The sequence below is a fragment of the Cervus elaphus genome, chromosome 5 (assembly GCF_910594005.1).
Source record: "Cervus elaphus chromosome 5, mCerEla1.1, whole genome shotgun sequence".
In the NCBI taxonomy this organism is placed as follows: Eukaryota; Metazoa; Chordata; class Mammalia; order Artiodactyla; family Cervidae; genus Cervus; species Cervus elaphus.
The window spans coordinates 5,561,186-5,583,741 of NC_057819.1; the positions used below are offsets into that span (position 1 = coordinate 5,561,186).

The window sequence follows — 22,556 nt, forward strand, 5'->3', positions numbered from 1 at the left end:
CCAGGTGCAGTGGCCGGGGTCGAGGTGGGCCTGGGGGCGGCCAGCACTCCCTTGACACGTCTGCGACCACACGAGCTGCCTCTGCTTGGTCTGTCAGGGCCACGGGGCACGGCTTTTACGTTTAATATGCCCTCTCTTATTTTACTCAGACTGGTGAATCAAGGCAGTCCTGAGTACTTCTGTTTATTTAAAACCCATAGTGAGATGCTCTTTTGCAGTCTGTCATAGGGGAAATACGAATTTAGTAATTCAAAACTTATAACATCTTCATGCTGACCTTGGAATGGGCTTCAATCAGCCGTGTTTCTCAAGCCTTCATTTCAGCAGTCCCCCTTTGCCTGGCCTTGCCGCCACTCTTGGGCATGTCTGTGTCCTCGTCAGGAAAAGTGCCTTTAGGGGCTGCGCATCCCCTGCTGGGTGTGGCGCCTGGCACAGGCAGGCGCTTAGTTACCGGTTCCGAGCTGGAGTGGACCAGAGCTCCTGCCACAGCGCGCCCTCGCCCAAGCCCTGTGCTGGCGGAGTGCCCACTGGCCAGCAGGACACAGCGAGTGGTGCCATTCATTCAGCAAGGGGCGATTCCACACCCCGTCCATGCGGGGCACAGGCTGGATGCAGGGGGTGCAGCCTGGGCCCCGGTGCAGTCCCTTCCTGAAGAGGGTTTGCAGCCAGGGGGCAGTGCTGGACATGAGCAGGAGGACTGTGGGGAGCAGAAGGGGGACAAGGGGAGCGTGAGGGGATTCGGGAGGAGCCGGGCCACACTGGAGCCTTGGACGGGGCCTTGGAGCAGGCCTGCAGCACTCAGCACCTTTCTCTGCTGTCTCCCCACAGGGCGTGTGCCAGCAGCGAGACCGAGAGTGAAGCCGGAGACATCATGGACCAGCAGTTCGAGGAGATGAACAACAGGCTCAACTCGGTCACCGACCCCACTGGCTTTCTCCGGATGGTTCGCCGCAACAACCTCTTTAACAGGTGCGTGTGGCCCTGCCTCCTGGGTGATGCAGCTTCTGTGACCTTCCAGCTGCGTGGGCTCTGGTGGGATGGGGGTCTGCTGGGGCAAGCGCGGTGCTCTGGCCTTTGGGGTCACAGCAGCCCTCCGGGTCGGGGGAGGAAGCACAGCTGGCCTGATGTGACTGTCCCCGTGGCTGGGTGGGAGGCCCAGGGGACGGTCGGCCGCTCCCTCCCGTGGCCTCGGGGCTGATCTCCCAGACGCCAGGAGAGGCTGCACAGAGAGCCGCATCACACACTTTCTCCCTGGCCAGCTTGTGCCAGTAGCTCACGGCCAGGCCCTGTGCCTGGACCTTTCTGGCCTAGGGCTGAGGGAGGCCAGGGGAGCAGATGCCAGCATTGCCGGGAAGGAGCCCATTCCCTCCCGGGCCTGTCTCCACTACTTGACCAAAGTACTTGGCGATGAGATGAGCCAAGGTTGAAATTGCCAGCCGGCGCGCCCCTGTGTCTTTTCACCAGGGGTGCAAGCCGAGCTGTGTCCAGATGAACAGGGGAGGCGGTTGGGGTTAAAGAGCACTTGTCCCCCTGTCACTGGTTGGCAGCACCTGGGAGTCACATTTGGAGAGACCGTTCCAGAAAGACATCCTGGACGCTGAGGCCCCTGCCTCTGCAGGGTGGCAGGGGGAGCGGGCGCACGGGCGGGAGTGACCGCTGTGGGGGGGCCACTGGGCCCTGTGTGCTCCTGCTCCAGGCCCCGGTTTCCTCCCATTATTGTGCTGTCAGGGTGACAGACGCATGTTTACTTTCCCAGGGGTGAGTCAGATGGGATGGGAGCCAGGAGCCCGGGCTGAAGGGACTGGCGTCTGGTTGACAGGAGGCCAGAACCCCAGCTGGTTCACTCCCAGTTTCCTCTGCGGCCCTGTCCCCTTCGCAGGTGTCGCTCGGGGCTCTGATTTCTTGGAAGGGACAGGACCAGGCGCGAGGAGGCGTGGGGTTGAGGCTGGCTCCATCCTCAGCCTCAGCTCCTCAGGCTCTGGGGTCTCTGCCAGTGCTGCCGTCCCTGGTTGTAAGCTAGGGTGTGAAGAGCGCAGGACTTGGGTCTGGCCTTGTCGCGTGTCAGCTGTGGGACCTGCGGCAGGTGACTTCACCTCTGTCAGCCTTTTCCTCGTCACTAACGTGGGAACAAGCTTCCTACTTTGCAGGGTTCCCTTAACATGGGATTACAGCAGCTAATGTATGAATAGCACACGCTAGGCTTCGGAATGTGCAGAAGGCTCGTAGGTGTGCTGACTTTCTGCTGCCTTGAGTGAAGTGGGAAGGACACTGTTAAACTTGGATTCTCCCGGTAACGTGGGTGGATAGACTTTGGAGGGATGAAGTGTGCATGTGCCTGTGCAGCAGCTGTTGACCGCCCCAGGTTGCGGCCTCACCCGCCCTTTCTCTTCCTGTCCCACCTCGTGTCGTTTGTGTGAGAGTGCACGCCAGAGGACGCTGTCAGGCGTCCGCGGTCCACCTGATCTCAGGCGCGTCCATGGGCAGGAGCCCCTCCTCCAGGGCCTTGGGTGCTGGGCAAGGAAGGGGTCAAACCAGGTGTACCCGGGGTCCTAGCTCATCATCCCTGGACAGGAAGGGGTGTGAATTTTGTATCATGGAGTTGCTTGCTTTGAGAAAACATTTGTTGTCACTCCTAGCAGCTCTGAGGTAGGTCCAGTGAGCCTAGGACCACGGTTAGCTCACTGGTTCATTAAACAATGCGGTCAGTGCCTGCGGCCAGGCCGAGGATGGGCCAGCCTGAGGCTGGGAGGGGCTGCCAGGCCCGCAGTGGCTTCACTGCCTGGCTACTCTCTGGCCAGCTCCCTCGTCAGGCCTGACCTGCCTAAAGCCTCGAGCCTGCCCTCAGGAAGATGCCGGGAATGGAACTCCTGCACCTCTCTGCACGCCTTTTCAGTCCTGACCTCCTAGAGGCTTCTGAGGGCAGATCGGAGGAGAGGAAACAGTCTGTTTTCAGCTTTGGTGCTGGGTGCCACAGGCCTCTGCTGTCAACCACAAGTCCAGGAAGGGGGGTGCTGGCCTCTGTCCATCCTAGCGGCCCACAGAAGCAGAGGTATCCTGGCTAGGACAGTGCGGGCGCTTGCCACCTTCCAGCCCAGCCACGGCTCTTGCAGCTGAGGGGCACACACAGGCCAGGAGGGTGGAGACCTGCCGCCCAGCAGGTGCAGGGCTGTGTTTCTGGTCCCACCTCCCAGCTGTCCTGACCTCGTGGGGTCCCTGCAGGCCTTTCTCTCTGCCCCTTCGTGACCAGGAGGTGGGGCTGGTGTGTCACTGGCTGGGACAGCTGAGAAGTGGCTTTTCTGCAGACCCCACTATTGTGGGGGCTTGCAGAGCACTGGTCCCTGAGCCTGAGGAGGTGAGGTGGCAGCAGCCGTGGGTATAGCAGCGCCAGGTCCCCGCGGCAGGGCCCTCCAGCTCTGTGATTCACGGGCTGCTGGCCCTGTTGTTCGGGTGGTTCACTGGACTGGTTGGGGATGAGGCTGCCGCGGCAGATGCAAGTCAGCTGAGACTTGGCCTTAGAATTCTGCCCCTCCCCTCCACACACTGCACAGCTTGGTCTCTGTTCTTGAGGTCACCACAACCACTATATTTCTTCTTGCCTCTGCACTTTGGCAGAAAACACAGTTGCGTGTTGAGCCCAGAGCAGGCACTGCTAGTGAGGAAAAGCAAGGAGTCTCTCATTTAGCACCTGACCCTCAGGTCCCCCACTGGGCAGAGCAGCAGTGCCCAAAGGGGCCTCTGCCCCTCGTTTTGCAGAATGCTTGAGAAGTTATGCTGGAGGCTGGAACGCCGGTGTGCATGTATGGGTATGCGTGTGTGTGTGTGTGTCTGAACCTAGGGGCAGTCAGCAGATCACTTTTCCTGAAAAAAAGAGGAAGAGGAACAGGATATGCTGTCTACTGCTCCGGGATTCTGGGTCCCAGGCTGTGCCCTGGCCTTGCAGGTGCACCCAGCCAGGACCCACTGGGGCCAGTATCCCAGAAGGATTCCGACTGCTGTTGCCACTGTCCTTGCTCTTTCCCCTTCTGGCAGTGTGTGTGAGGTAGGGGGTAGGAAGGGACTTTCTTATTGCCCAGATGTCAGTGGTTAGAACCAAAGCGGAGAGCAACAACATGTCGAGGTTCCTCCTTCTAGAGAGGGGTCACGATGGGGCCAGAGCCCTCCCTCAGCTCTGTAACCTCCAACTAGCACCCCAATCACCCCCACAAAAGGGTTAATTGGCAAATGAGACTCCTTGGCCTGGTCAGGGTCCCCCAAGAGAGTCAGTGACAAGGACCAAGGGTCCTGCGGGAAGAGAGGTGGCACCACCATCCTGGGGGACCAGCCTCCCATGACCAGATGGGAGAGATTAAAGAGAGGCCCCCCTGCATGGCCCGCGTGCCCATGTCAGTGCTCCGACGTGGACCTGCCTGATGGGTGGGTCACATGGGCCCGGTGACAGGGCCACTGTTAAGGATCCATGTCTCGCCAGTTCCAAAGACAGAGCTCCAGCTCCCAGATCCCAGCCATCTAAGGCTCCCTCCAGGTGGTCACAGCCTTTGCCTGAACTCCTCCAGTGAGCAAGAGCTCACCACTTCTGAGGTGGTGCCTTCTGTCCTTGGAAAACACTAACTTGGCTCTGGGGGTTCTTTGTCAATGAATGAGACTCCATGAGACTCCACAGGTTTGTGGGGTGACAGGTCCTGTGTGGAACAGGACCCACAGATCAGCCATGGGAACAGGCCCTTTGGAAGGGTGTTTCTGTGTTAGCGTCAGCTGGGCAGGCCACACACAGTGACCTCCTCTCTATCCCTGAGTGCATCGTGAGCCCGCCCCCTGACGCCCAGCTTGGCCCCTAGAGGGGTCAGCAGGCAAAGCCTGTGTGAGGCTGGCCTGGGCATCGGGTTTTCCTAGGTGACCCGCCCCTCCACCCCAGACTGGGCTGTAGAGCAGAGTGGGCCGCGCCATGGTCCCTCAGGAGGGCTGTCCCCAGCCCCTTGGTGGTACGTGTGTCCCAGACGTTGACCAGCCTTCCCGGGAGAGCCTGCGAGCAGGAGAAGAGGAGCCCCACGTGGCCCAGGTTTGTCCCTGGACTTGAGAGGAGTCGCGTCCCTGGAAGGGCAGGGGTCTCTGCCTGAGCCCACCCCCCGAGGAGGGAGAGGCCAGGGAGCGGGCGGTGGGTGACTGGGGAGGGGAGCAGGCAGACAGCACCAACAGCTTATTGAATAAGTACTTAAAATGCAGCCTTTGACAGCCTTCACCTCCCCGAGGAGACAGCCTTCATGTGAGAATGTTCGTGGTAGAGAGTCACTGGCTGCTTGAATATAATGGGTTCATCAATTAATCTTTCCACTGGTACCTTAAAACCCAGGCACTTGTTCAGATCTCAGGCTGGCCAGCTCCCGTTCCCTCAGGTCGCAGTTCAGAGCCCCTAGGGGATTTTTGGAGCCTCGGGCAGGGCCAAGGTGGGGAGGAGGAGCCCAGTGGGTCAAAGCAGCAGATGCCCGTGGAGCAGGCGCTCAGCCCCGCCTGCCAGCACCGCTGCCAGCTCCTCGAATGTGGGGCAGGAGGCCCCCTGAAGAAGGCTGGGGCCTCTTGGGACTCGTGCAGCTCATGAGGAGCAGAAGCAGGACCCCCAACCCCAAGGCCTGGGACCCTGCTGCTGTGAGCGCAGACAGGAAGCCTCCTGAACTGGCCACTGGAAAGTGAGAACCTGTGATAGAGACCTCAGGGCAGGAGAGGAGCTGTCTGAGCAAAGGTGGGCGGCACCTGGAAGGAGCTCAGCACTGTGGGGCCCTCCGGCCCTCCCTCCCCCTCCCTCCTGCTCCCCCCTCCCCCCACCCGCACACCCTGACCTGTGCAAGTCCTGCAAGCAGACTGAACGCGGTGCCCAGTGCAGCATCTGTCTGTCGGGCATTCCAGACGGGCGCAAGGCCTGAGGCTGTGGCAGCGCTGGGCCCTGGGCTCCTGGCTTCCTGATGCCTGACTGCTGAGAGCCGGTGGGGCCTTGCCCCTGCCCTGGGCCTCGGGGCCTCAGGCTTAAGAGTCTCCGTTTGGAGGCTTCCAGGGACCGGCATGTGTCTGAAGGTCCAGGCCCATCCCAGCTATGGCCCCCTCCCTCCTGTGGCCCTGAAGATGGCAGGGCCCCCAGGGAGTGTTCCTGGCTCAGCTCCCATCTTGGCCATGCGTGCACGGGGTCAGGTGGGAAGGACCTGAGTGCTGGCAGGGAGTTGAGAACAGCGCGGAGGACCTCCAGGTGCAGGGAGGCACCGGTGGGGCCCCGCCCTGCGCCCTGCGCCTCCTCAGTCAGCCCACCCCTCCCTGCTGTCAGAATCGCCCCTGTGCTCTGCCAGTCCCTGTCCCTCCGCAGAGGAGGGCGGCCTGTTCTCGTGGCATAGAGACCTCCAGGTGGAAGTGGAGCCCTGGTCCCTGCAGGTCTCTGAGATGCACCAAGCTTAGGTTTGGGTTCCTCCCTCCGAGCGGAGAGACGGGCGGGATGGACGGGACCTCAGGGCCAGGCTGGCCACCTCCGTCCCTGGGGTGTTCGGGCCTGGCGGGACCCTTGCTTAGTCCTACCTCTGGGGGGCTGAGCCCTGCTGCTCCATTTCTGCTGCTCACCTAGCTCCCCGTCTTGACTGAAAGCCTGAGAAATGTGTGTGTTGGGGTGGGGTCCCACCACGCAGGCTCTGCATGTGCCCTCAACTCCCCTCCTTCATGGTGCCCTGACTGGAAGCCAGGGCAGCTAGCCTGATGCTGAGAGCGGCACTTGGGGCCGAGACTTCCAAGTGCGCATCCCACAGTGTCCCCAGTGTCCCCGGGCGCCTGGCAGGCCTCGGGTGGGGCCGCGTCAGCGTGTGAGCCGGCGTGAGTCCCAGCTCGCAGGGTCTTCTGCAGCCGTGCGTTATAAATCCCCTGCTTGGCGAATAGATCTCTTCATCCCCGGGGAGATTCACGAGCTGCGCGTGCTCCCCAGGCCGCCCGGCATTTGTCATCGTTCCAGAGACATAAACCACCCCGGCCTCTCCCTGCCCCGGGGCGCCTCACACCTCACCTCAGAGCTCTGCGGAGGGCGCCGAGCCCAGGCGCTCCCCCAGCCTGCCAGCCTCCCGGCCAGGGTACCGCTCAGTGCCTCTCCCATCCCGTTAGCACACAGATGGCCGTGCCGCAGAGAAAACGAGTATTTCTCCAGAAGCAGATTAATAAACATCACCTAAGGAAGGAGCTGATAAAGACCGCGGCGCGGTGTGAGAAAACCCTCTGTGCTGTGCTGAGGGCTGGGCTCTTAGCCCAGCTGGCGCCCCGGCAGCGAACGAGGCCTCGAGGACGGCGAGCCGGCGCCCCCTGCTGGAGCCACGTGGCGGCGCGGCTGCGAGTCCCGGGAGCCCTCCTTCCCGCGGTCAGGTCACCTTTGTGGCCCCACTCAAGGGGGGTGGGGAGCAGAGGTGAGTGCAGGGGGCTCAGCGTGTCCTCAAGGCTGGGGGGACACAAAAAACGGCTCCCCGGCAGGTGGGAGCCCTAACCCTGCCTGCCCTGCAGCCTCCTGGCCTCCCAGAAGTGGGCTCTTCATCCCTAGGGGAGGGGCGGCCCCGCCTCCTGAGGTGATGTGGGTGTGGCGGGCCTGGCTGGAGCCTGAATGGGGGTGCGGCCCCTCCCGCAGCTCACACGCTTGTCACAGGGGATGCGTCCACCCTGTCAAAGCACCCTTACCCCATCTGAGTCCAGATTGCGGAGGCAGAGAGAAGTCAGCCAGGCTGCCGCAGAAACCGAAGCAGTGCAGTCACCGAGGCCCCAGCCCTGGCCGAGCGCCCGCAGTGCGAGGGGGTCACTGGCTATGGTGACATTGCAAGACAGTGGGAGCAGGGAGCAGGGAACAGCCATCCCACGCACCCGCTCACACTTGTCAACCACTCCGGCCGGGGCTCGGAGCCGGGCACCGCGGACACATCCGCGAGGCCGACTCTGCCCCCGGGCCTGCAGGAGCAGCTCAGTGGGGGCTCTGGGCCATGGCTGTGTGCTGCGGGCCAGTGAGAGCGGCCTTCGGTCACTGTGAATGTCAGATGTCGTAGTAAAAACAGAAGCCGCACACACAGGGAGCTAGTTGACTGCAGTCTGTCCCGGCCAGCGATGTGGAGGTGAGGAAACCACTGCTCTCACCTATGACCCTGGGCAGGAGGGGGGGCGGTTTCCTAGCCTGAGACCTGCCCCTGGAAGTGTGCACATGCCCAGAGAGTGTCCTCCGAAACCGCCACTGAAGTGCCACGGCCAGCCACGTGTTTACCAGCCCTGACCAGGGACCCGACATCAACCGGCTTCCCCCCTGAACTGGCCAGGGCTGGGGGCAACATGTCCTAGCCTGGTCCCAGTTCTGGAGCCCCGCCGGAGGCCCGAAGGGAAGGGTGAAGTCCTCGGGGCCTTTCTCTGATGAGCCTTGGAAGGAGCTGGCCTGGTGGAGTCGTTTTCCTGTTCAGGCACGCCTGGTGCTGAGGGTGTGGGCTGGAGCCCAGAGGCCAAGCCGCCCAGCCCGCTCACCCTGCAGCCCCACCCCCTCCACTTCCCTCAGTGCTCTGTCCCCGGCACCCCGCTGTTCCACTGCCAACATGGGTGCTTCGCCCCGCGTTGTTCCTGGCCTTGGAGTGGCCTTTCCTGCCCTGTCCCCAGGTGGGCTAACCCACAGCAAGCAGTCCTCTTTCCAAGAGCCTGGCCTCCTCTCTGTGTGACCAGCAGAGTCTCTTGTACCCCGGACCCCCTTCCCCATAGCCCATTGCAGGAACCCTCGGGCTGGCCCTCTGTGGACCCTGGCACCTTGCGGGCGTGATGCGTGTTGAGAGGGTTAGCGTTGCTGGGCCCCGGTAGGTGCCTCTGGCACTTCCCGGGTTCGATAAAAAGGCCCTTCAGCCCACTTGGCCCTCCTGCCCAGACCTCCCCACTCACTGTCCCATCAACCGAGACACCCAGCATGTCTAGGTGAAGATGCTTCACCGCTGTCCTCCCCATCCTGCACTGTTCACCCTTTTTGCAAACGGTCTGTCCACCACGTAGCCCCCCACTTCCTCCTGCCTCCCCCTGGCCCCCATCCTGTACAGCTTGGTTATGCTGGTCTCCTGGTACCCAGGGAAGCTCAGGGTGCTGAGCTGGTCTCACTCCAGTAGGAGCTGTTTAATTCAGGGCCTTGGGGAGTGTCCCATCAGTCCCCGTTAGGACTTGGGGACACAGCGTTGTCTGGGAACATGGCACTCCCCTGGATGTCTTTGGCCAGATTAATCAGACCAGGTGCCTGAATGGGGTAACCAGCCCACCGTCCAGGCAGACACGTGTCTAGTGAGGGCGGTGCAGCGAGACGGTGCTGCCATCTGGCCGCTCCCCGCTCCACCCCTAAGCTGTCCTGGGGGCAGCTCGGGCTCCCGAGGATGTGAGGTCACACAGGCTGTGTGCACGGGCACACGCTGCCGTGACGGACACCACGTGTGGCACCAGACTGTCTCCTCTGGGGGGCAGTTTGATGCTTGCTCTTTCAGGGGAGCAATGTTCTTTGTGGCGTATTCCAGGGAATTAAGTGAGCCTGTGAGTGTCACTCCAGGGTTATCAGTGCTTCACTGGCTCTGACGGCAAAGACGTGTCCCGGCCCGTCACTCGTGATTCCATGTTTTCTGAGTGAGGGTGACGGACGGGCGCTGTGAGTGGGCTCTCAGGCCCTCGAGTCCTCTACCCTTCCTTCTCTTGTAGGAGCAGGTGGGGGCGGGGGGTGCTCTCAGCCTGGCCTGGCACTGCCCTAGGGTTTAGAGTTAGGATGTTTCTGAGAACACTGCAGGGTGGGGGTAAGGCCAGGGGATAAAGCCAGGTTTCAAAAATGCAAATAAACTTTTCACATCATTTCTTTAGATGGTCAAGCACCCTGGCTTGACCCGGGGACTGGGGGTGGGGGCTGGGCAGAAGGGTGTTCTGCTTTTCCCTTTGGTAACAATCACAGAGCCACCGATCCTGTGTCCGGAGCACTGACTTAGCTGAGTCTGCTGTGAGACCTGCTCTGTGTCTTATGGTCCTAAATGTGTAGCAGAAACTCCTGAAGCGTGCAGTGTCTGAATCAGGGTTGAGGGACCACTGACTGTCTACTGGTTCTGTGGAGCCTGTCACTGGAGGCTGTGCTGAGGCCACGCCGACCAGGCTGCAGGGCCGGTTTAGCAAGACTTGAGGGGCAGCCTGTCCTTGCAGGGAGTGGGCTTGTTTCCCGCCGCCATCCCTCCTCCTTCTCAGCCGTGTCCTTTGTCCTCTCTCACTGCCCAGGGCCTGCCTGCATCAGTGCCCGGCGGGAAACATTTGCTCCGTGAATCAGTGACTCAGTTAATGCTCTCATCCTGTGTCGGTGTTGCAGGAAGGGGTACCCCCTTCCAGGCCTGAGGGTGGGCTCTTGTCTAACACTCAGAAATGAATTCTCTGAGGAGACATACATGCTGACCAAGCAAGAGACTTTATTGGGAAGGGGCGCCCTGGGGGAGAGCGGGAGGGAAGGGAGCCCAGGAAGACTGCTCTGCCACGCGGCTCGCAGTCTTAAGGTTATGGTGATGGGGTCAGTTTCTGGGTTGTCTCTGGCCAGTCTTACGCAGGGCTCTTCCTGCCGGTGCATGCATTGCTCAGCCAAGATGGATGCCAGCAAGAAGGATTCTGGGAGGTGGAAGGACACGTGACATCTCCTTTTGATCTCTCTGGAAGTCTTCCAGTTGGCGGTAGATTGTTAGTTCTTGCGTTCCTTACCAGGACCTCCTGTCATAAAATAACTCACGCAAATATTTACTGTGGTGCCTGGCCAGGGTAAGTGGTTTCAGTCAGTGTGCTTCCCCTAACATCAAGAGTGTGAAAGTTGGGGTCTTGGGGTTGAAAATACCATCTGTACTGATAAAATTTTGCCTAGAAACAATGGAACGTACATGAAAAACAAAACAGAACCTGCAGCCACGCCTGAACTGACCTGCCCCTCGGGCTGCTCTGGGGCTCCGGCGGGGCTACCACGAGCCTCTGTCTGCGGCTCCCGCCCCGGACACTAACGGGTCTCAGGGCACTGTCTTCCTGGCAGATTGGCGGCTGCCCCAATTCTCATGGTCCTCACGTTTGCCTGCCCAGTCGCTCCACACGAGGATGTAATTAAATGTTTTGAACAGCGCTTCGGGACATTTGATTATGCAGAAAGGCTCCACAGCCCGTGTCGATGTTGTGTGCAGCTGGGCCGCCCGCGGTGTATCCGTGCTCACGGTGCGGCGAACGTACCTGAGGGGGAGGGTGGCCTCCTGCCGGCTTCAGCCCCCCTTCTCTCCCCAGGAGCTGCCAGAGCGTGACCAGCCTGGTGGGCAGTGCTGCATCGCCTGTCAAGGACGGGGCCTCCTCTCTTCCCAGGAGGCAGAGCTCGTTCGCCAGGCCGCCGCTCCGTGCCCTGTACGACCTGCTTGTGGCGCCCATGGAAGGGGTAAGTGCCCGGCCGGCCCCTTGGCGTCAGGACGCATCACTTCCCACTCAGCACCCCGTGCCCCTGCCCCCAGACACAGAACAGGCTCCTGAGACAGCAGGGGTTTTCCAGACATGGGGCTTCTCAGCCAGCCTCTAGACAGTCATGTGGGCGCTGTTCTAAGGGGGCTGCTGGGCCACAAATGGGGTCCTGGGCTCCAAGGGGGCAGACACAGGTTCGGGCCCTGGCCAGTCTCCCGGCTGGCGGTCGGGTCAACCTTGGAGTCTCAGGTGCACATGAGATGCTGCTCCTTCCCAGCATGCTCCTCAGACCTGGGGAGGTCCGGGGGCCCAGGGCAGCACGCATCCCCCCATCTCCGCAGTCAGGGTGGGAGATGCGCCCATGTTAGCTCCCCTGCCCACTGCTCATCCGAGGGTCTCGCCTGAGCAGCTTCAAGCCAGGGGCTACTTCCTGAGGGAACAGACCCTCGGCCCCTGCCCTGGGAGGACTCACTCCACTTCGGGGTCCAGCGGCAGACTCGTCCTTGTACTTGAGTTCTCGAGAAGCTTGAGCGCGGCCTCTGACTGGGTTCTGTGGCCTTGGTCTTTGCCCATCACTGTTCGTCCAGACGCGGTTCTCTGACCGGGTGCGAGGCTGCTGAAGGGCTCAGGGATCTCGTGAATCTGAACGGCTGTGCATGAGCCCGCCAGATGTCACTGCCCACAGCTGTGGGTTAGCTCTGGCTGCTGTGACAAAATGCCACCGACTGGGTGACCTGGATTCTCACAGTTCTGGGGCTGGAAGTCCCAGGTCAGGGTGCTTGGCGTCGTCAGCTTCTTGGTGGAGGCCCGCTTCCTGGCGTGAGAACAGCCACTTTCTCGTGTGTCCTCACGTGGTGGAGAGAGAGAGTGAGCACACTCAGGTCTCCTGTCCCCTTCACAGGGGACCCTCCTGGAGCTCCTGCCCGCATCTAAACCGAATTATCTCCCAAAGGTCCCACCTCCAGACACCATCACTGAGGGGGTAGGCGTCAACGCATGAATCTGGGAAGAGACAAACACCCAGTTCGTAACAGGCCCCTGGGAACAGCCAGGCGCCTGCGTCAGTGGCGGCCGGTGGAGGCCGTGCGGCCGGGCAGCGCCGTCCCCGTGTCCCATGGCCGGCCCGGGGCCTGGCGCATGCTGGCACTCAGTGAAGCTTACTGGCGGTACGTGGTCCAGAGATGCGTTTGGCTCTCGGGTCTAGTCTGGATGCAAAACAGAAGACCCAAGACCTAAGTCAGTGAGTGGGTTCTCTGTGACCGCTCTGGGATGGCAGCTGTGAGCTTTCCGAGAGGTTCGGATGCAGAAGGAAGCCGCCGGGCCTGTGCGGTAGCTCCAAGGCTGAGCCCCTGACCCTGGCCCCCAGCCGGGTGCTGGGCCTGGCTCACATCTGGGCAGATCCCAAGTGCAGGGATGTGTCTCAGGGGACCGGCACCTGAGCGCCAGTTGTTTTGCTGGAGGATGCGCCCCTTTGGGCCCCAGAAGGCAGGGCTTGGAGCGGCTCTTCCTGGTATGGAAGGCAGAAGTCCTGGGGCGGGGGCGGGGGCGGCCCCTCCCTTCATCCATCACAGCATCTCCACTCAGTGGAGGGGCTGCTTCAACTGTGAGTTGTCCCTTATGGGTCCCCTTCTGAATCCGCCCTGTGACTTTTAGACAATTTCTCTCTCTGAGGACTTTGCCCTGTGACTTAAAGAATAAAAACCTGCCAGTGGGGTTAGTGGTTGCTCGTGGCTGGACCTCTGTGCTCCGCCAGGGTGCCAGGAAGGGAAGATTTATGGACTCGAGCCCCAAACTCATTGGAACAGTGACTCTGTATGACAGTCTTTGTACAGTCTTTGTATGACTGACAGGAAGGAAACCCCGGTCCCCAATGTGCATGTGCCCAGGAGCTGTGCATGAGAATAGATGTGACCCTTGGCAGTGTGGTCCCGTCTTGAAGGAGGCATTTAGGGTGAAAATGCTCAGTTCCTGATGTTAAAAGTGTTCTCATTTGTGACTGAGGAGTTTGAACGCAGTGAAGGAGTCAGACAGCCTCCAAAGAGACGTGGAGTGAAACCTCTCAGAGGCCGTTAGAGGGAACGGGATGGGGAAGCACCTCTCGGGACCCACTGTGGTCCAGTGAACACACTTCCCTCAGGAGCTTGTCTTGTCCCACGAGTGTTTACTGACACGTGCCGGGCACTGCTGGGCGCACCGCCTCCTGGACACAAGGAGACATGGGGCAGGTGGTGGCCCTGTGCTCCCAGACCGTCCTCCCCGTCGGTGGGCTGGCCGTTCCCACCCTGCTCCGAGGCCACTAGAGGGCGACACCATCCACTGCTCTCGCGCTGTCAGCTGCCAGATGGAGCCAGGCCTTCTCCATGTTTTCAATGAAAATACACATCAAAACCCAGTCCAAGATTATGAATCACTGACACTTCAAGACTAAAGCTGTTAGCCTCTTCACATGCAGCTCATAATTATTTGAACAACTGCCTTTGTTTAGCCACAGTCCTGATGCTAGGAGCCTAGGTCAGATGGTATGAAAAGTGGAACAGAATGATGTCTTCCCGCTGGCTTGCACCAGGACTTGATTGAATTTAGCTGAAGGGAAATACCACTGTGGCTCTTTCCTGGAAGCCCACCGTCCTTTGCTGTCAGGACACGGCAAGCATGTCCAGTTATCGTTGAGGAGTCCCCGTTCCATCTGCTCACGAGTCATCAGCAAACATTAAGTCAAATCCTGTCTGAGACGCAAAGAAGTGCGCCTGGTTAGTGTGAGAGGGACCAGACCCTGTGCGCGTCCGTAGCATTCACCCTGGAGTGGAGGGGAGTGCCTCACGCCTGAGCCTGGACTCGCCTCAGGAGCCCCTCGCAGCCACAGGCTGCTGCGCATGAAGCCGCTCATGCACGCAGGTCCCAGGCCGCCCTCTCCGTGAACAGACGGGGCCTCGAGGCCTGGACGTCCAGGGCCAGGAGCTGCTAGCATCCAGGACCAGATTCAGAGGCAAACATTCCCTAGGATTTGTCAAGTCACTCTTTGTACGTGATTTAGGAAGTCTCTGGGCTTGTTCTAGTTATGGTCTTTGTCCTTCTTATATTTATTTGCATGTATTTAAATCCCCTGTTCCCTGTGTTTATGGTCGTCAAACCCAAGATAGTTGGACAGGTGGGAGGAGTGAATGCTTCTGGGCAGAAGGAAAGGTCATCCGCATCCACCTCTGCTGTTGACCAAAGACCACTCTTAGGCTAAGTGGAGTCATCGGGCTCAGGACTGCAGAAACTGACTTCCAACTTGCCGGTCACGTCGGTTAGGTCAGTACCTGGCCTCCCCAGGCACCAGAGCTCTGGGGTGGCCCAGGACCTCCCCTCTGAGAACTGGAGGGGGGATCTGGCTCTGCCAGGGGCTTGGTTAGGAGAAGAGCATGGCTTTGGCTGAGTCGTGGCTGTAAAGACGAATCAAGTGGTGTGGTAACCCGACTTCTCCTTACTGGGAGATGACCGCCTGGTCACAGCTGGTCTGTAAGAAGACGGGGGGCTTTGGAGGCAGTCAGGGGATGCGCGTCCACAGAACAGCCGGCCCTCAATGCTTGAGTGTGGACGGGGCACCAGGCCTGCAGGGTGGGCGCTGCCAGGCTGTCTGGTCTTTGCTGGGGACTCTGGAGTAACATTCCCACGAGGACAGACGTCACTTGAGGCCCGAGGCGTCTCCACAGCTGACGAGGAGCAGGAAGAATGGAGGCACTGACCAGCCAGCTGTCTGGGCCACGGAAGCGGTGAGAACGCCAGCCCGCCCGCCGGGCAAGCGGCGTCCTCCCCTGGGTCAGGGCTTGTGGGCTGATTCAAGCTGATATTCGACCACCCCCATCTCAGCCTGACCCCAGCAGGTTCTGGGGGAGCCGAGGCCCACCTGCACCGAGGGGGTGTGGGCTCGTGGTCACCACCCTGGCCTCAGAGAGGCCCCTGCGTGTGAGCAGCCCCTGGAGCTGACGTGGCCTGGAGTGGCCAGGAGACTGGACCCTGGGGGTCCAGGGGACCCCTCTGGCTCTGGCCGCCCACTGGTTTTGCGTTTCCACAGCCAGATTCCTCCACTTCTCAGACTCCCCAGGGAACCAGTGGTCTATTGTTTGTGGTTCAGAGAGCACAGTGGAGTGGGCTGAATTTGGACTTTTGCACTTCTGGTTGGAGACGGTCCTGGTAGCTTTCAGTCGTGGTTGCTGCGCACCCCCTGCAGCCTCAGCCCAGCGCTCACCCCCGGTACGCGGCAGCTCGGGTGGCCAAGGGACGAGGGCAGGGCGCCGGCTGTGAGCCCCCCGAGCCAGCGCCCAGGGCCACCCGGCACCTGGTGCCCGCGGGCTGTGGCCACCACATCTTTATGCACACCCACCCTGTGTCCAGTCCAGGCTTCACAGCCGTCGCCTGCTTTTCTTTATCCAGAGTCATCGGGCCTTAGTCTCCAGCAGCAGCTCTGTTGGAGCATGAGGTGTCTGACTGGTCTGTGTGCGCCCACCCCTCGGGTCCCGCCCAGCCTTCCAGGAGTGACATGGGGGCCCTGTCAGCGTCAGAGTCCCCGCCAGTCTCAGGGGACTGGGTGGGGACAGCCCTGCAGAGCCAGTGAGGGACACAGAGGCCCCGCAGTCGGAACCTCCTCCTCCAGGGGTGTCGTCCTGGTCTCGGAGCCTCTGTCCACACACTGGGTCTCGCTTCTCACCCGCGGACAGTGGTCCCACCCCGGCCGAGCCCTCAGTGCCGTGAGACAGGTCCCTCCACGCTGCTCCGGGTGACCGTGACTGCAGAGCGCTTTCGGGGCAACTGCCCTTGGCGAACATCCAGATGACCTGCTGGGCCTTATCTCTGGGGACACCCCCTCCGTGACGGGTGACCCCAGTCTCCCCCTGGCCGTGCTCCCCTACCCTCCCCCTCAGGGCGGGGCCAGGGAGGCAGGCGGGCGCCCCCACCCCCGAGTGCACCCCTGGGGGGCAGGCATCCACCGGCGTCAGCTGTGCGCTCCCCCGCAGGGCCTGATGCACTCCAGCGGCCCCGTGGGCCGGCACCGGCAGCTGGTCCTGGTCCTGGAGGGGGACCTCTACCTCATCCCGTTCGCCCTCCTGAAGGGGAGCTCCTCCAACGAGTACTTGTACGAGCGCTTTGCCCTCATTGCCGTCCCCTCCATCCGCTCCCTCGGCCCGCAGGCCAAGGTAAGTCAGGCTGCCCAGCGAGCTGGGCCACGGCCAGAGGCCACAGGGACCTCAGAGCAGATCTGTCTAAAGGCAGGGGACAGCCTTCTGAACCCGGCAGCCCTCAGCCACCCAGGAGGCACCGGGCGTCCTCTCTGTCTCTGCTGCTTTGCTCTGACACCAGAATAGGAGCTCAGTCACAGCGCCGAGTTGGGCTGGAGGTGGGTCATGCATCTGTGGGGGTGGATCGCTCCCCCGAGGCCGCACCCATTCGCAGGCTGACCGTGGAGGGGCCGCGGGAGGGAGGGCAGATGGATGAGATCAGCGTCACGTGGAGGAGAGCGCTGTGGGGCGACAGAACCAACACGATGAGTGGCCTTCAGGGGAGAGGGGACCCGTCTCGTTCAGTGAAAGTCAGCACAGGATGAACTCTACGGACTCAAGTGGGGCAACAGTGGGCCCCCGCGGGTCAGGGCTCACCCCACTGCCACCCCTGGCCCTGCTTGCCTGACTAGAGGGCCTTCGGAGCCAGCCCTGAACCCTCTTCCCTTCTCTCAGCTCGCCCAGGGACCCTGAGACCCGGGTTCCCTCCTGCCCCGGCACTCCGCCCCAGGCTTGGGCACGGGCGCCATCTCAGCCTCCGCTGACCTTGGCCATTGGCAGGGTTCCACCGGGCCAGTTTCTGCCCCATGGGCTTTGGAGAGCTTAGTTTTGACTGTTTTTGTTGCTGGATCATCCTTCACATGGGACAGATTCAGTTCAAGGAGAAAGAAATTATTTTCTCCCGTTTTCCTCGTGCCCACAGTTGACTGAATCCTGTCGATGAGTGAGCTGTGTGCATCCAGCCTGAGGGCCGACCCCTCCCGCTGCGGGGAGCCCAGCGGGCAGAGGCGAGCCAGGGACAGGCGTCCTGCCTCCCACAGGCTCCCACAGGCCTTGCTCTCCCAGAAGGCGGCACCAGGTGGAAGCACCAGAAAATTATTTTGAAATAGTTTGACACTTGATGTGTCCCCTCAAAACATCAGAAGGCATTGTGGGGTGAAATCAGAACTTTGTTGGGCTTCTTTATGCTGATTTTATAATTCAGGGAGGTTTCTCTTTTGAAGGGGCTGTAATCTTTTCAGTGGTAGTGCCTCTAAAGGACTTAATTTGGCCCTATTTCCCTTGAGAGTGACTTGCTTTCTGTAGGTTTAAACAAAGCCGCCCCTGTGGCGTCGGTTCCCCCTTACTGAGGGGTTTGCGGGGGGACCTGTGGGAGGGAGATGTGGGGCAGGCTACCTGGTACCCCCCACACCCTGCCCCTGCTTCCACCACCGCCCCCCCGCCCCCGGGCCTGACAAACAGCATGGGGTTTTCCGACCACCTGTCTAGTCTGGTTATTCTCAAGAGCTTGTCACAGCAGGTGTGATTCTCAGCCAGACGTGCCCTGTGTCAGGAAGGTATTGAAGAGTGGAGTGAATGAGGTTACCAGGAGGACAGGTGGGCCCCACCTGAGCGGGCATCCGAGCGCCCGGGGAAGCCCTGACCGGCGCGCCCGCCTTGCCTCCTCTCCTAGTCTCAGCTGAGGAAGAGCCCGCCCGCCTACTCCAGCTCCACGTCCATGGCGGCGGTGGTTGGCAACCCCAAGCTGCCGTCAGCGGTGATGGACCGGTGGCTGTGGGGCCCGATGCCAGCGGCCGAGGAGGAGGCCCACATGGTGTCCGAGCTGCTGGGCTGCCAGCCGCTGGTGGGCAGCGTGGCCACCAAGGAGCGCGTCGTGAGCGCCCTGACGCAGGCTGAGTGCGTGCACTTCGCCACCCACATCTCTTGGAAACTGTCAGCCCTGGTCCTCACGCCCAGCGTGGATGGTGCCCCTGCGGGCGGCAAGAGCTCCTTCGGCCACCCCTACACCATTCCCGAGTCCCTGCGGGTGCAGGACGACGCCAGCGATGGTGAGAGCCTCTCAGACTGCCCGCCGCTGCAGGAGCTGCTGCTCACGGCCGCCGACGTCCTGGACCTGCGGCTGCCCGTCAAGCTGGTGGTGCTCGGCTCCTCCCAGGAGTCCAGTGGCAAGATCACGGCCGACGGGGTGGTGGCGCTGACGCGGGCCTTCCTGGCAGCCGGTGCGCAATGTGTCCTTGTGTCTCTGTGGCCCGTGCCCGTGGCCGCTTCCAAGATGTTTCTGCACGCCCTGTACTCATCCCTGCTGAACGGCCTGAAGGCCAGCGCGGCGCTGGGCGAGGCCATGAAGGTGGTGCAGAGCAGCAAGGCCTTCTCACACCCCTCCAACTGGGCAGGTAGGGGCGCGGGAGCTGTCAGAGGCCCGGGGGGGCCTGGTAGGGGCTCGGGCGCCTGTCAGAGGGCTGGGTGGTTCTGGGGAGGACAGTGCAGAGGCTCCAGGAGAGAGTCCCCTGGCTGACACTCTGGCGTGCTGCCAAGTCAGCCCTGACTCCTCTGGTAGGAAAGTGGTCTCTTGAGCAGGGAGCAGCAGAAGGGCTCGCTGTCCAAGTGTGAGTGTAGAGTGTGTGCTGGGGACCCCATTTACAGCCTTCCTGTGACCCCCAGACGTAGGAAGGAGCAGTCAGCGCCATAGAAAGGCCTGAGGTTTGGTCATCAGGGCACTTGGGCTCAGTCCAGCTCCGTGTTGAGCTGTGTGACCTGAGCGGTGTTGTAGTTGTGAAAGTCGCTCCATTACGTCTGACTCTTTGCAACCCTGTGGACAATACAGTCCATAGGATTCTCCAGGCCAGAACACTGGAGTGGGTAGCCTTTCCCTTCTCCAGGGGATCTTCTCGACTCAGGGATTGAACTCAGGTCTCCCGCATTGCAGGTGGATTCTTTACCAGCTGAGCCACAATCCTACCCATGCTGCAGTGATCCCTAAAACAGGAACACCAAAAATACTGTTCTCATGGCAAAAAAATACACCATTCATTTGTTTAAAAATGGCCCCCACATGGTCCCACAGAAGGTTCTGCAGGGCTTGTGGGGACGAGCCCTGCGCTTGGCCGTAGTCCTGACAGGACCCTCCCCAGCGTGTCAGGATGCCTGTGCAAGGGACGTTTTGTCAGCTTAGTTTCAGCGACAGTAGAAAAGCCAACGTTGTTGTGGGGGAAATGGGGGTTAATGATGCTGCCCTGTTAGCCTTAAAAACTGCCTTGGTGCATTCATTCTCAGAAGCCCTTCTCCCCGTTACTCGGGGCAGGACCTAGCGCTCCTAGAGCTGCTCTGAGCTGCCTCCCCCAGGCGCAGGCCCCACGTGCTTGTCTGGGGGAGAACCGCCTCCTGTCCCCTCCTCTGGTGACATGAGGAGTCCAGCACAGCGCCCCTCCTTCCCAGCAGACACCGGTGAATTTCAGGGGAAAAAGGGCAGATCGTTCCTCGGGATGGGGGCTGAGCCGGCGGAGGGCCTCTTCCGGGCTTGCTCAGCACAGCAGGAGCGCAGAGGCACCTCCCTGAGCAGCCTGCCCAGCAGAGCACCTTCACCCGCGGAGTGATGAAACAGCGTCGCTTCCTAGAGTGGGGGTGGGGGTGTCAAGCTGCCCAGTGAGTGGCTGCCCCGGTCCAGCCCCTGCAGCAGCTATCCAGGCAGGCCCTGCTCGCTCTCTGCGAACGAGCTGGGCTGGGGACGGACAGCCCTGAGGTGCTTCCGTGTCCTCACAGGGTTCATGCTTATCGGCAGCGACGTGAAGCTCAACAGTCCCTCCTCGCTCATCGGTCAGGCCCTCACCGAGATCCTCCAGCACCCGGAGCGCGCGCGGGATGCCCTGCGAGTGCTGCTGCACCTGGTAAGGGGTGCGGGGCCCTCGGGGAACCGGCTGCGATGCCTCGAGCGGCAGTGAGGCTGGGGGTCCCGCGGCAGCGGGGGCAGGGGACGAGCAGATGGAGGGGACTTTGTCACTCGGGCCGGGCGGGATTCTGGCTTAAAGCCTGACCACAGCCACTTCCAGCCATGTGGCTTTGGGCACATGGCCTTGCTCTCTGAGCCTCAGCTGTGAGGGGAAGGGGATAAAAATGTACCTTTTCAAGATTACCTTGAGGGCTAGAGAAAAGGTGAGTAGCTGGCACCCCACAGGGTCCCAGTAGCCGAGAGCTGGTATAGTCAGAGCACACTGGCCTCTCCCTAAAGTCAGCTGGGAGAGTTCCAGCCTGGCCCTGCTCTTGGTGAGGACACAGTCAGAGTCCCCATGCCTTTGCCTACAGAACTGAAAGGTGGTAAACCAAGCCAGGAGTGACATGAAACTTGTTCCACCTCTTCATTTTGGTAACCTAGAGGCAGTTTCAAATAATTGAGAATTCTTAGCCTCCTTGGAATTCTGCCAGAAAGACCAGGCCCTGTCCACACATGGCGGCAGCCCACACTGCATCCATTGCTGTTAGCTTAGTCACTGTTGTGTCCGGCTCTTCGCGGCCCCAGGGACTGCAGCCCCCCCGGCTCCTCTGTCCACGGGGTTTCTCAGGCGTGGGTTGTCATTTCTTCCTCTAGGGGGTCGTCCCGACCCAGGGGTGGCAGGCAGACTCTTTACCACTGAGCCCCCAGGGAAGTTCCCACCACATCCACGCTCTTTACCAGTACAAGGCCCACAGCCCCCCCATGGCCACCTGGCAGCTCAGAGGTGCTCAGGAGGGAAGAGTCGGCGAGGGCTTCTCTGGGGATCCTGGGCGGGGGGGGGGGGGGGGGGGGGGGCACGGCCCAGGGGCCTGGGCAGACTCCAGCGACGAGTCAGCCACAGACGCTTCTTACTCAGGTCTGTCTGAAGGTTTTCTCAGGCTTTAAAGTCAGCATATGTGAATAAAACTGCTGGAGGCTGACCTCTGACAGCTCTCAGGCCAGACACAAGGAAGCACCCCCACCCCACTGGGTAGATGCACTCACATGCTTTGAGAATTTGGGGGAGACCTTCTCAACTGGTTTTAACCTGTGCCTGCAAGCTGAACGTACCCTTAAGTTGCTCAGCACCCAGACTCTGGCAGGCGGTGCCCCCTTCCTACTGTAGGCGCTGGCGCTGCCCCCCCAGGGCGGGAATCCAGCCTCAGGGCCCCTCAAAGCACATTCAGGGTTCTCGCCTCTTTCTCGGCTTCACCTTTGGGGATGAGTGTAGGGCCCACGGGTCGAATCCACCAGTCCTTCCCTACCTACCTAGCAGACCGCGTCTCCAGGGCCCGCCCAGCCTGAGAGACAGCAGCTGGCTGCCCACCTGTCCTGCCCAGGAACTCAAGTCTCCTCCTACCTGTGATGTCAGCCCCCAGTTCCCAGGGTTCTTCATTTTTGGCTGCACCATGCGGCACGTGTCACTTCCCTGATGAGGGATTGAACCCGTGCCCCTGCAGTGGGAGCACAGAGCCCTAACTACAGGGAATTCCCTATAGTTTGGACTTCTGAAACACGGCTATCCAGGCTAAGTTCCTAAAAGTAGGCTTACCTGGCAAAGGGTTGTTTTTTAACACTTGAGCACACTTAGGGTGCCCTCTAGATATGATGCTATCTATTTTTATCTTAGTTTTTGTTGTGCTGCATGGCTCCTGGGATCTTCGTGCCCTCACCAGGGGTTGACCCTGGGCCCAAGGCAGTGGAAGCATGGAGTCCTGACGACGGGACAAGCAGGCAATCCCCCAGCATCCGTGGCTTTTACTCTAGGGACATCCTGGACAGTGCTCTGTCCCCTCCAGTGGTGCAGGGCAGGGGGCATCTCAGGAGACGAGCGGCCAAGGGAAAGTGGCGGCCGCTGCAGGTGCTGTGGAGGCTCCTGGAGAGCTGAGGGGCTGGTTGTTACCTGGCTGCCCCGGAGCGTGCGGGAGGTCCCGACGACAGTGCTGCAGGCAGAAGAGCTGGAGGCCTGGGAGACACAGGCCCCGTGAAGGCACCGCCCCGTGTGTGTGCGGGGTCCTGAAGGCCTGAGGGTTTGTCCTGGTGACGGGCAGTCAGCCCTGCAGGGTGTGGGGCAGGAGACGGGTTTCCAGACAGACCTC

General features: G+C 61.0%; 1 protein-coding gene and 1 long non-coding RNA gene across 10 annotated transcripts in view; one reads left to right on the forward strand and one right to left on the reverse strand.

The window, feature by feature from the left end:
• The window catches only part of TTC28 (tetratricopeptide repeat domain 28), a 575,247-nt gene that overhangs the window by 541,226 nt on the left and 11,465 nt on the right, over nucleotides 1-22,556 (forward strand). For all 9 annotated transcript variants that reach the window (XM_043901459.1, XM_043901460.1, XM_043901461.1 and 6 more), the window contains 5 exons: nucleotides 829-969; nucleotides 11,287-11,431; nucleotides 16,449-16,628; nucleotides 18,163-18,883; nucleotides 20,250-20,374. In XM_043901459.1, coding sequence (XP_043757394.1) covers nucleotides 829-969; nucleotides 11,287-11,431; nucleotides 16,449-16,628; nucleotides 18,163-18,883; nucleotides 20,250-20,374 — 1,312 coding nt within the window. The remainder of the gene's footprint in view (nucleotides 1-828; nucleotides 970-11,286; nucleotides 11,432-16,448; nucleotides 16,629-18,162; nucleotides 18,884-20,249; nucleotides 20,375-22,556) is intronic.
• Nucleotides 11,426-22,556, reverse strand: part of LOC122693720 — a 72,696-nt gene continuing 61,565 nt past the window's right edge. The window contains exons 3-4 of the long non-coding RNA XR_006340984.1: nucleotides 16,019-16,951; nucleotides 11,426-15,982 (exon numbers count right to left, since the gene is read on the reverse strand). This is a non-coding gene — a long non-coding RNA (uncharacterized LOC122693720). The remainder of the gene's footprint in view (nucleotides 15,983-16,018; nucleotides 16,952-22,556) is intronic.